The 13138-nt window shown below is 43.6% G+C and overlaps 2 protein-coding genes across 7 annotated transcripts; both read left to right on the plus strand.

The window, feature by feature from the left end:
* Positions 609 to 1795, plus strand: LOC8079890 (dirigent protein 22). The gene has a single exon (XM_002441862.2). The coding sequence runs from the start codon at positions 1008 to 1010 to the stop codon at positions 1575 to 1577; it is 570 nt and encodes a 189-aa protein (XP_002441907.1). The 5' UTR covers positions 609 to 1007; the 3' UTR covers positions 1578 to 1795.
* On the plus strand, positions 9332 to 12914 carry LOC8079892 (UDP-N-acetylglucosamine transferase subunit ALG14 homolog). 6 transcript variants are annotated; one of them, XM_021465939.1, is made up of 7 exons: positions 9398 to 9689; positions 9828 to 9879; positions 10721 to 10888; positions 11806 to 11942; positions 12042 to 12191; positions 12268 to 12327; positions 12518 to 12914. In XM_021465939.1, the coding sequence occupies exons 3-7, from the start codon at positions 10735 to 10737 to the stop codon at positions 12692 to 12694; spliced, it is 678 nt and encodes a 225-aa protein (XP_021321614.1). In that variant the 5' UTR covers positions 9398 to 9689; positions 9828 to 9879; positions 10721 to 10734; the 3' UTR covers positions 12695 to 12914. The 6 variants fall into 6 exon arrangements, with proteins under 6 accessions (XP_021321612.1, XP_021321614.1, XP_002441909.1 ...); XM_002441864.2 differs by having other exon boundaries at positions 10735 to 10888; XM_021465942.1 differs by lacking the exon at positions 9828 to 9879 and having other exon boundaries at positions 9446 to 9471; positions 9508 to 9689; positions 10735 to 10888.

A 13138-nucleotide genomic window follows, 5' to 3' on the forward strand; every position in this document is an offset into this window, starting at 1 on the left:
TGGGAGGACAACAAGATGAGTAGATCCATAAGATACTTCTCTACTGCTTAACAAGCATATACTAGTTATATAACTAAGCGCGCCTGGTGTCACACACCTAACGCGGGCAGTGACCGTCAACAGCGAGAATGGGCCAGGCAGGGTCCGTGGAGGGGCGCCAGCGCCCCTACCCTAGAGGGGGGGGGGGTGCATGCCCAGGAGGAAGGGGCGGCATAGCCGCCATCGCCATTATCGCCACATTATCAATATCTAGTTACCTTAATAGAGTTCTAATAGATTTGAAAAGAGTTGTGATTGTTAGAAAAGAAGGATCCAATTACTAAGGATCTCCTAAGATTCCGTAGGGATCAAGTATGTGATTGCTTAGGGGCTAAGTCTCCCAGAACTATAAATACAAAGAGATATGTAACTATTAGAATCAAGAAAGAAATAGTCAAAAGACTTTTATCTCTCCTCTCTCTAGCGTTGTCGCGCTCTCTCTCTCTCTCTCCCCTCTCTCCCTAGTGCCACCGCCGCCCTCTGCCTGTGCACTAGCACGCGGCCGCCGCCCCCAAAACCTCCACGACACGCTTGTTAAATGTTACACCTACATATTAGTAAGCACACTCTAAGCCTCGGAGGAGAGAGCGTGGCCCAATTCCCACTTCTATAGTTCCTACACATCTCCTTCTAGAACGTAGAGTACTTTCCACGGCAGCACGTCTTCTCCGCGTACCCCTACCCCTACGCGATGGCATCTGAGATCTGACTAAAGCAGTTGAGCCCAGCGCGCGAAAGCAACCACGGAACCACCCAACACGCCATGCATACACAACTGCTGGTCAGTGGTCGTTACTCTGGTCACTGTAACTGTAAAAGGTCCGATCATTGAGCATGCTGCCTTCATGCACTAGAATACCAAACCCACACACTCACAAGTCGCCCATAGGCTCGCGCGAACGCCATTTGTTGCACACCACGACTCGACGGCACTGATTATACCAATACCAACAACCCATATCTCATCCATGGCAGTCATCACCGTGATGCTCCTCCTCGTCCTCGCCGCCGCCGCCGCCGCCGTCGTCGCGGCGCCGGCGGCATCTGCGGCTGCTGGCGGAGGCGACAAGGAGACGCACATCAAGCTGTACTGGCACGACGTGGTAAGCGGCGCGAGCCCGACGGTGGTGGAGGTGGCGCGCGCCGCCATGACCAACACCTCCAAGAGCTTGTTCGGCGCCGTGATGGTGATCGACGACCCGCTCACCGAGGGCCCCGACCTCCTCAACTCCTCCTCCGCCGCGGCCGGCGGCGGCGGACTCCTCGGGCGCGCGCAGGGCACGTACATCAGCGCCGGCAAGGACGAGGTGTCGCTCATGATGAACATGAACTTCGTGTTCCAGGCGGGAAAGTACAACGGCAGCACCGTGGCCATCATGGGCCGGAACGCCGTGTTCGACGCCGTCCGGGAGATGGCCGTCGTCGGCGGCACCGGCGTGTTCAGGATGGCGCGCGGGTACGCGCAGGCACGGACGCACACCTTCGACCTCAACACCGGCGACGCCACCGTCGAGTACAACCTCTACATCAGGCATTGATTAATTATCAAGTGCATGCTAGTAGCTCGGTCTCGATCCACGTATGTCGGCATTCTTTTGACGATTCTCGTGATGAATACGTACGTGAAGATGCATGAAATCATGGAGAAGAATCAAAATTCAGTTTCACTTTTGTACCCTTTTCCGTTTGATTTTGATCTGCTTGCATTGTGTGACGAATGAACCGGAATGAACCATGCATGATTCTTTCTTGGGGAGGACTAGCTGTTGCCTGTTCTCACGCTTGTGTTGATCTACTTGATCTACATACAGTGCAGTGTTGGTGTGGCCACTGCCCCTTGTCCGCCACCTTGCTTGTCACTCCAGAGAGAATAGAGGACCACAGTACAACACTTTGCTTCACTTGCAGGGCAGGTTGGGCAAAGCTAGCTGCTCCAATTACCCCAGCCTCACGCCTTGGATCCATGCATATTGGCCTGTCAATTCTGGTACGGTGTCGTTTGATCAGGTCCCAAAAGGCTTCTGATAATAAGTTCATTTATGTGACTACTTTGATGGACAACAAAATGGATGCTTCTTGGCGATCCTCCGTGACAACCATGTACTAGGTGTGTCATAAAACGGCATGAACTTTGTGGAATGAACGATCCATGGCTCCAAAATTGGAGTCCACAAGAGGAAGACCAGGACTTGTCATGCATGCTTTGGTGTGCTTATAAGCCTATACATTTCTGTTTATTATGAGTGTGTTTGGTTGACAGCCTAGTCTGGTCATAGCTTTCTTGGGCCAGTTTTTGAGTGTTTGGTTACATGAACTAGGCCTAGGGCCTGGCTAGGACGGGCCAGCTGTACTGCTGAAGCCAGGCCAGCTTTGAACGGCTAAACTAGTTGTTCGACTTGGGCCAGGTCGAAGCCAGCCCCCATCCGCGCTCGAAGCCAACCCCCATTCCCCTCCACCTCCAACCGCAGGGCTGCCAAATCCGCCTCCGCGCTGCTCCGTCGCCGCCATGGCGCTCTCCAAGCCTCTCCTCTCTCGCCTCCTCCCCCTTCGTTCCCCTCCGCCTCCGGCCGCAGGCCCGCTTCCTCTGCCTCACCGCCGCCGCAAGCGCCGCCTCCGCGTGGAGCCACCGCCGCAAGCGCCGAACTCCCGCCCGACCCAACGCGCCGCCGGCCACGAGCTTTCTCGTCGGCTGCCTCGTGGCCAAGGAGGGCGTGTACTTCCTCCAGGAGTCAAAGACCACCGCCAGCCGCCTCTGGGAGAAGCTCCCACCCTTTGCTTCGGCGCCCGCCGGGGGCGCGCGTGCGTCGGTGCAGCCCTCCCCCGACGCGCTGCTAGAGATCCTCCGCCACTCCGTGCCCATCAAGGGGACGCCGCCCCCAGCCAAAGCCTCCCTCTCCACGTCCTCCCGCTGGGCCCTCCCGTCGGGCGGCGCCGAGGTTGCGGGCTTCCACCCCGACGCGCTCAACTCGGCCACGGGCAAGAAGGCCAACCAAACACATGGAGTTGGTGGCAAGGCTTAGATGGTATATGCAACCAAACAAGTCCACCTTGACTTGCTAAGGCCAAGCTTAGGCTAGCCAGGCTTGAATCGGAAACGAATCAAACACACCCTATGTACACCTGTGGTCTCAAAAACCCTATACATACATTGAGGTGCTGTTTGGTTCTAGAGAAGCAAACGTGTGTAGATGGAATAGTTCTGCAGCGGCAATGCAAAGGGAAACATTCATTACTAATTTTGTTTCGTCCAGTTGTTGTGTGTTGCAAGAAGTGAGCGCAAACGTTTTTCAGTTTTCACCCACCATCGGGTGTAACCGCGGGTGCAGTCTGTATCTATTCCCACGTTATCTGATTGCATGGTCTATGAAACAAACAATACCAACGCAAGTAGCGAGCGGTGATCGGCCACATTAATAAATGAGCCAACCAAACGGCATATGTGATCTTTTAAGAAGTCAGAAGTTTTAAAACTTAACTAGATTTATAGAAATATTATTAATATTTTATCATACAATTTTGTATTATTGCTATTAATTTAATTATATTTTTTATATATTTTTTTAGATAAGGGATATAAATATCCGGTCTCTACATCTAGGGATGTACACAACCAATTATTACAACGTAGTCAATAAAAGATAGAGCAAACATGGCGAAACAAATGACCATGGAACTAAAGCAAACAATAAAAATATTTCCATCCTTTATTAGATACGTGTAAAGCAATTGTCTCCAATTTCTTGCTTAACACTGAGAGGATGTCTTTAGCTTCCTCATCACGCTACAGTGGGGCCAGAAGCGAAGCTAGAATGCTCTCCTCTGCATGATAGAGTTAGTTTTGAGTTTGTTAAAAATAACATCATTTTTTTATATTAAGCATCATAAATATTAATGTATTATATATATTTGGTTAAAAGATCTAGAACCATTTTTGAACGGTGGGAGTACATTTTTAACTTCACGTTACTTACTATGTTCCTACTATCACCATTGAGCACACCCTGTTGGATGGAGCCGACGCACTATGCCCCTCTGGCGGCGCACTATTGTTGTGTCCATAAGCCTTGTTAAAGGAAGTCAAGGTGCTCCGATGACGGATTTCTCTAGCCAGGAAGAATTGCTTCAAAAAGCTTGATAGAGTGTTGATATCTAATTCTTGGGAAGTGGAATTTCCTCTCTGCAATCTTAGGAAGATTCCTAGGTATATGTCAGACCATAATCCTTTGATTGTGTGTACCGACTTATACCCGCAGATAGGATCTAGACCTTTCTGCTTTAAAAATTCCTAGCTGCAACATGCGGACTTCACTAGAAAAATTAAAGAAATATGGGAAAGAAAAGTTAAAGCTAAATCATCCATTGACTCCTGGAATATTAAAATGGATAGGGTCAAAAAAATTTCTCAGGGCCTGTTTGGAACGAAGGAATAGAAAACATAGGAATAGAAAAAACGCAGGAAAGTAAACAAAGTGGCAAAATAGAGGAAAGAAAAACTGCAGGAAAAAATAGAAAGGGGCGTTTGGAACATAGGAATTTGTAACATAGGAATTGCAAAGCATATGATTTAACAAAGACACTTAGCACATAATGACGATTTGGAACATACAAATTTGTAACACATGTATTTGTTTTTATTCTTACTTTAAAGGGTAGGACCTGCTATAGTGCTATCCATGAGTTATATAGCTTGCAGTAGTATGGCTACATACGCGAGAGCAAAGCACAATGCATGGTGATACGGCTTGGCTAATCATTTGTCCCCTAGCTGTGTTAGCGCCTTAACAGCAGCATGGTGCCTCGGACTTCCGCGAAGAGCAGAAAACCAGAGCATGGAGTGGATTTTTTCATTCCTGTGAAAACGCGAAGGGACTACAGTATTCCATAGGAAAGGGAGGGGTGTTTTCCTGTGTTCCAAACAGCATGGTTGCTTCCCTTTCCTTTGTTTTTCTTTCCTTTGAATTTCCTACAAAAAATCCTATGATCCAAACAGGCCCTGTCAAAGGCTGGGGACAGAATTTGAAAGGGCATACCAAAAAATACAAAAGAATCCTTCATGAAGAACTTGTGATTTTGGAGAATATTGAGGAAAATGAAATTCTATCTTCTGATAAATTAGACAGAAAAACTTTCATCCAAACTGAGCTTCTAAGGCTCCTTGAAGAAGAAGAGAGTTATTGGCATAAGAGATCCAATAGTATGTGGCTTTTAAAAGGAGATAATAATACAACTTTTTTCATCGTATGGCTAATGGGAAAAAAGAAGAATACTATTTTTTTCCCTGAATGATAATGACCAGGTCATTGAGGGGGGATGATGCCCTGGTGGCTCATGCTACTTGCTTTTATAAAGATTTGTTTGGACCTTCTACCCCTTCTGGCATCCTTATGGAGCCTGGCTATTGGGACAAGTCCAAAAGGGTTTCTGAACATGATAATATTGAATTGAGTAAGCAGTTCTCTGAAGCTGAAATTAAAGAGGCAATTTTTTCAATGGAGAAAAACATAGCCCCAGGACCAGATCATTTTCCTGTGGAGTTTTACCAATAGTGTTGGGAAATAATCAAGGATGATCTAGTGGCCCTTTTTCTGATTTCTACAAACTAGAATTGGACATTGGCAGATTCAATTATGGTGTCATCACTCTCTTGCCCAAAGTAAAGGATGCTAATAATATTAAGCAGTACAGACCAATCTGCTTACTAAATGTGAGCTACAAAATTTTCACTAAAACATTGATGCTAAGGCTAGAAAAGGAGATGGGGAAAATAATCAATAGGAGCCAATCTGGTTTTTTTGAAAGATAAAAATATTATGGATGGTGTCTTAGCTTTACACGAGATTCTACATGACACTAGGATTAAAAAGAAAGAAGGGTTAGTTCTTCAGTTGGATTTTGAAAAGGCTTGATAAGCTAAATTGGGAGTTTCTTTTTTATTATCTTAGACAAAGAGGGCCGGGTTCTGTGATAAGTGGTGTGATTGGATTAAATTGGTCATGGTGACTGGTACAGTTAGTGTTAAAGTTAATAACACTACTGGTGGGTATTTTACTTCTAGTAGAGGTGTAAGGCAAGGTGATCCTCTGTCACCTTTTCTATTTAATATTGCGGTTGACTCTCTAGCTAAGATGATTTCTCTTGCTCAAAGAAATAATCTGATTACTGGTTTAGTACCAAATTACATTGAACATGGGGTTGCTATTTTGCAATACGCGGACGACACGATATTGTGCTTGCAGGATAACAAGGAACAAGCAACCCATTTGAAGCTTATTTTATACCTCTATGAGTCCATGTCTGGCCTCAAGATTAATTTTTCCAAAAGTGAAGTAATCATGATAAGTCAAAATGATTCCAAGAGTGTTGAATTCTCTAATATGTTCAATTGTGCTATCGGTAAGTGGTCCCTATTGCCGGCTCTAGGCTTCATGTGGCTGATTGGTTGCCTATTATTGAAAAAGTTATGAAAAGATTGGATGGTTGGAAGGGAAGTGTGCTGAGTTTAGGGGACAGGCTGACCCCTATTAACTTCTGTTTGAGCAATCTACCTGTATATGTAATGTCGATGTATTGGTTGCCTGTGTCAACCATAGAAAAAATGGATTCTGTGAGAAAAAGATTTTTCTGGCAAGGAGGAAGCCTAAAGAAGAAGTATCATCTTGTGAAGTGGACCAAAATTTCAAAGCCTAAAGATAAGGGAGGGCTAGGCATTAAGAACTTAAGAAGAATGAATATTAGCCTTCTGTGTAAATGGTGGTGGAAGGTGGAGACTGGAGAGGGTATCTGACAAGATATTATTAGGAAGAAATACCTCAAGAATGGGAGTTTACATCTCTTGAGGAAAAATCATAAAAATTCTCCGGTCTGGAATGATTTACTTAGAGTGAAAGCTTTTTACCTGAAAGGCAGATCTATGATTATTGGGAATGGTAAGAATACCTGTTTTTGGCATAATCGTTGGTGTGGACTTGTCTCCTTAGCAGACAAGTTCCTCCGTCTTTTTGAAATAAGCGAAGATCAAGATTGAATGGTGGAAATTATGAACAATAGGAGATGGAGCTTAAGTTTAGGAGATGGTTGCATGAAGAACTTCAAAATCAGTCGGGCAGACTCCAAGATATTGTCTATCGTTGTTGTACTAATAGCAGCAAAGATAGAGCGGTGTGGGACTGAGAGAAATCTGGTTTTTTTCGGTCAAATCTACATACAATATGCAAGAATGATTATGGTCATAATAATAATAGAATTTGGAAAGCTAAGATCCCTGTAAAAATCAAGATTTTTCTGTGGTTAGTATGTCAAAATGCAATTCTAACTAAAGATAACCTGTGCAAATGGAAATGGAAAGAAAACAAATCCTGTGCTTTTTGTACAGAGGATGAAAATGTTCATCATATCTTTTTTGGGTGTCTGACGGCAAATATATTTAGAGTATTTTAGCTTTCTCTCGGGGATCTGATTGTAGACCTTCTAACATTGATCAATATTGGATTTGGGTTAATAAGATTCTGCCATATAGCCAGCAAATGCATGTTGTTGGGCTTGCTGCCGTTTGTTGGGCGCTTTGGCATTCGCGTAATGTTGCTTGTTTTGAAAAGAAACTTATCAAATCTTCTACTGAGATTGTGTGCATGATCTGTTCTTTTTGACCTATTGGGCAGGGCTACTGAAGGAGAATTTGTAGGCTCAGGTTATCCAAGGCGCGACTGTGGTGAAGTCGGCGGCACTTTTCTTCCACAATCAAGGCATTCAGACGGGTGCAGGACAACAAATGGTGCCTTATGATGGTTGATACTCATAATAGTTGACGTCTCTGAAGTCTCTCTAGAGTTTGCTGTAATTGGGCTTAGTCGTACGTTTAGAACTTCAAACTTGTGGTCTGTGCTGCAGCAGTGTTGTTGCTGGCGTTTATCCATGTGTTTTGGCTAAGTGCCCTTGGTGTTCCTAGGCCGCAACACCGTTTTTGTTTCTGTTTTCTGAGTTGGGTTAGCTGAACTTGGTTTGAAATACCTTTGTAATTTCGTTGCTGCGGTAATGAAATTCGTTTTTTACCGGTGTGGAAAAAAAGCAAGGCGAGAGAGGCAATGGTGGATGGGCAGGATTTTTTTTATTTTCAAATTTAGTTTTCAAAACAAAACTATCCCGACAAAAAATTTAAATATCCACATATATACTCCCATTGCCAATTGATACTCCGATATATTAAGGCCTTGTTTAGATGTGAAAATATTTTGGATTTCATTACTGTAGCACTTTCGTTTGTTTGTGGCAAATATTGTCCAAATCATAGACTTACTAGGATCAAAAGATTTGTCTCGCGATTTACAAGCAAACTGTGTAATTAGTTTTTGTTTTCGTCTATATTTAATGCTTCATACATGTGCCACAAGATTCGATGTGACGGAGAATCTTAAAAACTTTTTGGTTTTCAGGTAAACTAAACAAGGGCTAACTTATCGCAAAAAAAAAAAACTGACGGAATTGACTCTTCCTCCATTTGAAACGGATGGATTTTTTTTCTTGACAGTATGCCTTAAAAAATCAAAGACTTTTCACATGATGGAGACAAAATTTGAAGAATTGTAGAGTTTGGTGAGATCTATAACTTCAACTTTTCTGTTGGAAGTCACCTTAATGTTGAAATAATTGATACAACACTCAGATTTACATAGATATGAAACTTGTGAGCTAAAGTACAGATCCCATTTCTAACTTTAATATTTATATCTTCACACGAGGTCATACAAAAAGGTTATGATTTTTAGAGATAACGAGGGAACAATTTATCCATCGCTAGCATTTTCATGTGATATTATATGAAATGGAAATTTAAAGATCTCGATGAGTTATTTATAACTCCCATAGTTCATCGTATCCCCATGTGAAGCCATTTTAGTTCGAGTTAATTGATACAAGGTTGAGATATGCATTTGTAGATCTGATCTGTATCGAATAGTTAGGCATCAAGATGATTTTAAATTGAGAAGTTCAAACTTTATTAGATATCAAGTTCTACAATTTTTGTATAAATTTATCTCACGCGAAGATCATATGCAAAATGTATGATTTTTTAAGGTTTGAAAAAAAAAAGATTCAATCATTGAATCGGCAAATGCCACCTGTTTACTTACGATATGAGTTAATATCGCCATACTAAATGGTTTGTGGGAGTATAAATGCTCATTATTTGTTAAAAAAATAATAAAGAAAAAAAATATTTATTTAGTTCATTTGGTTATACTACACGGATATCTATTTCTCCATCCTCACTTTGTTAACCTGGCTCGCCACGGTGGATCCTAAATGACCAGGCTGCCCCTCGCTGTGGGTCAAGGCGCCAGGCCCAACCTCCTAGGCCTCCACCACTTCCCCCACCGGGATATCCCGACCCGCCCCAGCGCTCGCTCGTCTTCCCCGCGGCAGCAGAAGCCGCAGGCGCTTCGGCGGCGACGGCGGCAGCAGAAGCCGCAGGCCTCGCCTCTTCATCTCATCTCGCACTTGCCCCGCCCGGGATCCCGCCCCGCCCCAGCTCGCCCCTTCGTTGGTCTTCCCACGGCGACGGCAGCAGCAGAAGCCGCAGGCCTCGTCTCCCTTTCCGGCGGCCGTACTTGACGAATGCGGGATCAGGGATGGATCTCCACGCCGGAGCAAAGGTATGTCCGATCATCCACCCTGTCTTCCTCGATTCGAGCTATGGTTGAGTGCTTAGGGTTAGTAGGGACATAGGGCTCGTGGCCGTGGCCATGATTGGCATCCCAGCGTGATTGAGTGTATTTTTTTTTGTTTCGTAGGGCGGTTGATGTAGTAGATTGAGACAATGAATTCCGGTGACTGCCCGCTTTGGTAAGTAACTAAGTATCATCATTCGAGTTGGATTGGTGGTTCTTGGTTGTGCATCTGTGCGGAGTTGGATGTACTCTAACTCACCCATAATATTTTTTTGTCAGTAGGGACTTATTACTCTTGTATTGAGGATTTTAGGATAGTAGTGAGGCAGCATGCCATAATGGAAGAGTTTGAGCTCGGAACTGAAAAGTCTGAGAGAAAGATTTAGGGGTTTCTGTGCGTTTGTTGGCCCAAAATAGACACGTATGTCCCAATTGTAAGAGTGATATCTGAAGAGGTGTCATCCGTTAATGGCAAAAAGTTCGTCTCGCCCGTGGCCGATCTCCTCTATCCGCTCGCCACGTCGCAATCCAGAGAGGAGACTAGCTAGGTCGAGCACCACCTGGGGCTCAGCGTTCTCGCGACTAGTTCTGGCGCGGCATCCGCCCTCTGCAGCCACTCACCACTCGCCCCCGCGACCATTGTTGTTGTCCTACTTCGCTACTCGCCAACTTGGCTGGCGACGAGCACGAGCACCACCAGGACAGCAGGTATTCCCTCGCCTTGGTGTTCCCTTCCTGCTGTGCGAAGCCGTGCGCCCAAACCTTAACGTAATTTGTAGGTAAAACCGTGCGCCCAAACCATAACATACTATTCGTAATTGGATCTGAATCTAATTACAGGTGTATATATATGCCTACAAACTTTGATTGCTTTGCAAAAAAATATTGGGTGTACATGTGTACACCCATGTCCTTTACTGGGTCTGCCCGTGATTAGAAGGCATAGTCCAAACAAGAAGTAATTTTTGTAGATAATATTTGTAGATAGATGTGTAAACTTCTTGTTTCACGCTCAGCTACTTCAACACAGATGGGTCTCAACGCCGCGGCGGCTGCCTTCTACGCCTTTCCAGTACTCATCTCTGTGCTCACAGTCCGCTTCTTCTATGTGCTGTGGCACAGTGGCCAACCAGTGTCGAGGCCGCGTGCCACTGGATTGCGTTGTCTCATAGTCCTTGGCTCCGGTGAGTACCATATTGCGGTCTTTCCTTCAAATACCTTACGGACAAGTCTTGGATACAGTTGCCTGGTATATTAAACAGTACTCAAAGGTGTAAGGGCATGTATGAGTACCAAGATGTGGTTATACTGAATAATTGTTGGTAACTGCAAGTTCATATGCGAATTTATTTTCTTCTATGGTAACGAAAGCACAACTCTTGGTCACCGTATATGAGAATTGACTTTTCACTGACTTGATCATGATAGACTGTCACAAAAAGATCGTGGGACAAAATCTTGTTTCTTCTAGAAACATTATTGTTCTGCTCCCAATCAACCGTAACATTTGTGCTGCAGCAGTTTTGCTTCCTAGAGGGCATTGTCACAATTTATTGAAACATGGTGTATGTTTAAACTCAGTTTCTATATATGTTGCCATGTGCAAAGTTCATAACACAGATCGAACTAAAGATGTTTGTTATTAACTAATAATATAGCTTATATACAATGTTTAGTTACAACACTAGGAATCATCATGCTCCTTGTGCAACTCTGATGACCCTGAACTGAGATAGGAGTCCCCTTTTTGTGCAACTCTGCTAGACATTTTTCAGCTCCAGCTTCTATTCTTAGCAGGGCACATTTTTTAATATTCTTTTTTTGCACTTTGGTTGACTCCCTTCAGCAGTTGTCAATCTGCTAGTGTCGCAATATCTTGTCTTAGTCTCTTATTCATTGTCACCCTATTTAGCATGTAGTGGCTTCTTTAATAGCGGTATTAAAACTGTCAAGATCTCATCGCTAGCATTATTACTATTTTACTGGACTCTTGTTCACACTCTTGCCAGAACATTTGGTAGTTTCTTTGAGTTATCAAGTGTCTAAGTTGTAAGATATGTAGCTTGATGAAACATGTATTATTTTGTGTTTTGGTTGTTAGGAGGGCATACCGCAGAAATGATGAATATTTTAACAACACTTCAGAAGGATAGGTTCACACCAAGATACTATGTGGCTGCACTTACTGACAACATGAGTCTTCAAAAGGCACAGGTCTATGAACAGTCACTTATTCAGGTGGAGGTCAATTATTATGTTGCATTGAACCAATTATATGCTGGGAACTTGCTAAACTATATAGAATAAGATATATGATTATATTTAGTGTCATTTCAGAGCGATGGAGCGAAGACTGCCGAGAATGCTCATTTCATGCAGATATACCGTAGTCGTGAAGTAGGCCAATCTTATATTACATCCATCGCAACTACATTGCTAGCCACATTGCATGCTATGTGGCTAGTAATAAGAATCAGACCACAAGTGGTGTGTACCTAGTTCAAACTATGGTAGCTATTTGCAGCACGAGTTTAAATACTAAAGTTCTGTAATACTCCTTCAGATATTTTGCAATGGTCCAGGGACATGCTTTCCTCTATGCGTCTCAGCTTTCCTTCTGAAGGTAGCCGTCACACTCTTGCTGATGCTTGCTTGCTTGATGCAGTATGGGACTTGTGCGATTGATCTTGGAGGATGAATGGATAATATTGCCATTGATCTTACTTGCGATGTCTAATTTCTTCGCCCCAAGTTTCAGGTTGATGCCATATTTTCTAGTATCTAACTAGTTTAGGATTGCTGTCTTTCTGTAGGTGCTTGGTTTGGGATGGTCCTCCATTTTCTACATTGAAAGCATTGCAAGAGTGAAGAAGCTATCACTGAGCGGTTTACTGTTGTACAAGCTACGGATAGCTGACCAGTTCTTTGTGCAGTGGCCCCAGCTGCAGCATAAGTATCCTCGAGCATGCTATGCAGGTCGTTTGATGTAAAGGCTTGACCATATCTGACATTGGGATATTGAGCAAGAATCTCTTCTTCAAAGCAGAATCTTAAATCAATGAGTCCTGATATACACCCTTAGACGTCGATGCACTTACTCCTTAGTCTATTTGGAGTTTGTGTCTAATGACTTACTTGAAAGATTCGTGCATTTACATATACAACTGACTATACTACTACTAATAATAGTGACTTTGGTTCAACTTCGTACTTTTCTTTGTATTTTCCAACTGAGAGTTTCAGAATACGATGACAGTCTATGTACACATTAAACAAATACAATTGTGGTTGCCTTCAAAAGAAAGGGGTTTACAAACACGGCAAAATATTCAGTGCAAACCACATCTTTGGTGCAATCGTGAAAACCCTTTGCAAAATCATATTTATGAATTTTCAAAAATTTTGAAATCTCTTAAGTATAGTTTTATAATAGG

This window comes from Sorghum bicolor, chromosome 8 (assembly GCF_000003195.3).
Source record: "Sorghum bicolor cultivar BTx623 chromosome 8, Sorghum_bicolor_NCBIv3, whole genome shotgun sequence".
NCBI classification, from domain to species: Eukaryota; Viridiplantae; Streptophyta; class Magnoliopsida; order Poales; family Poaceae; genus Sorghum; species Sorghum bicolor.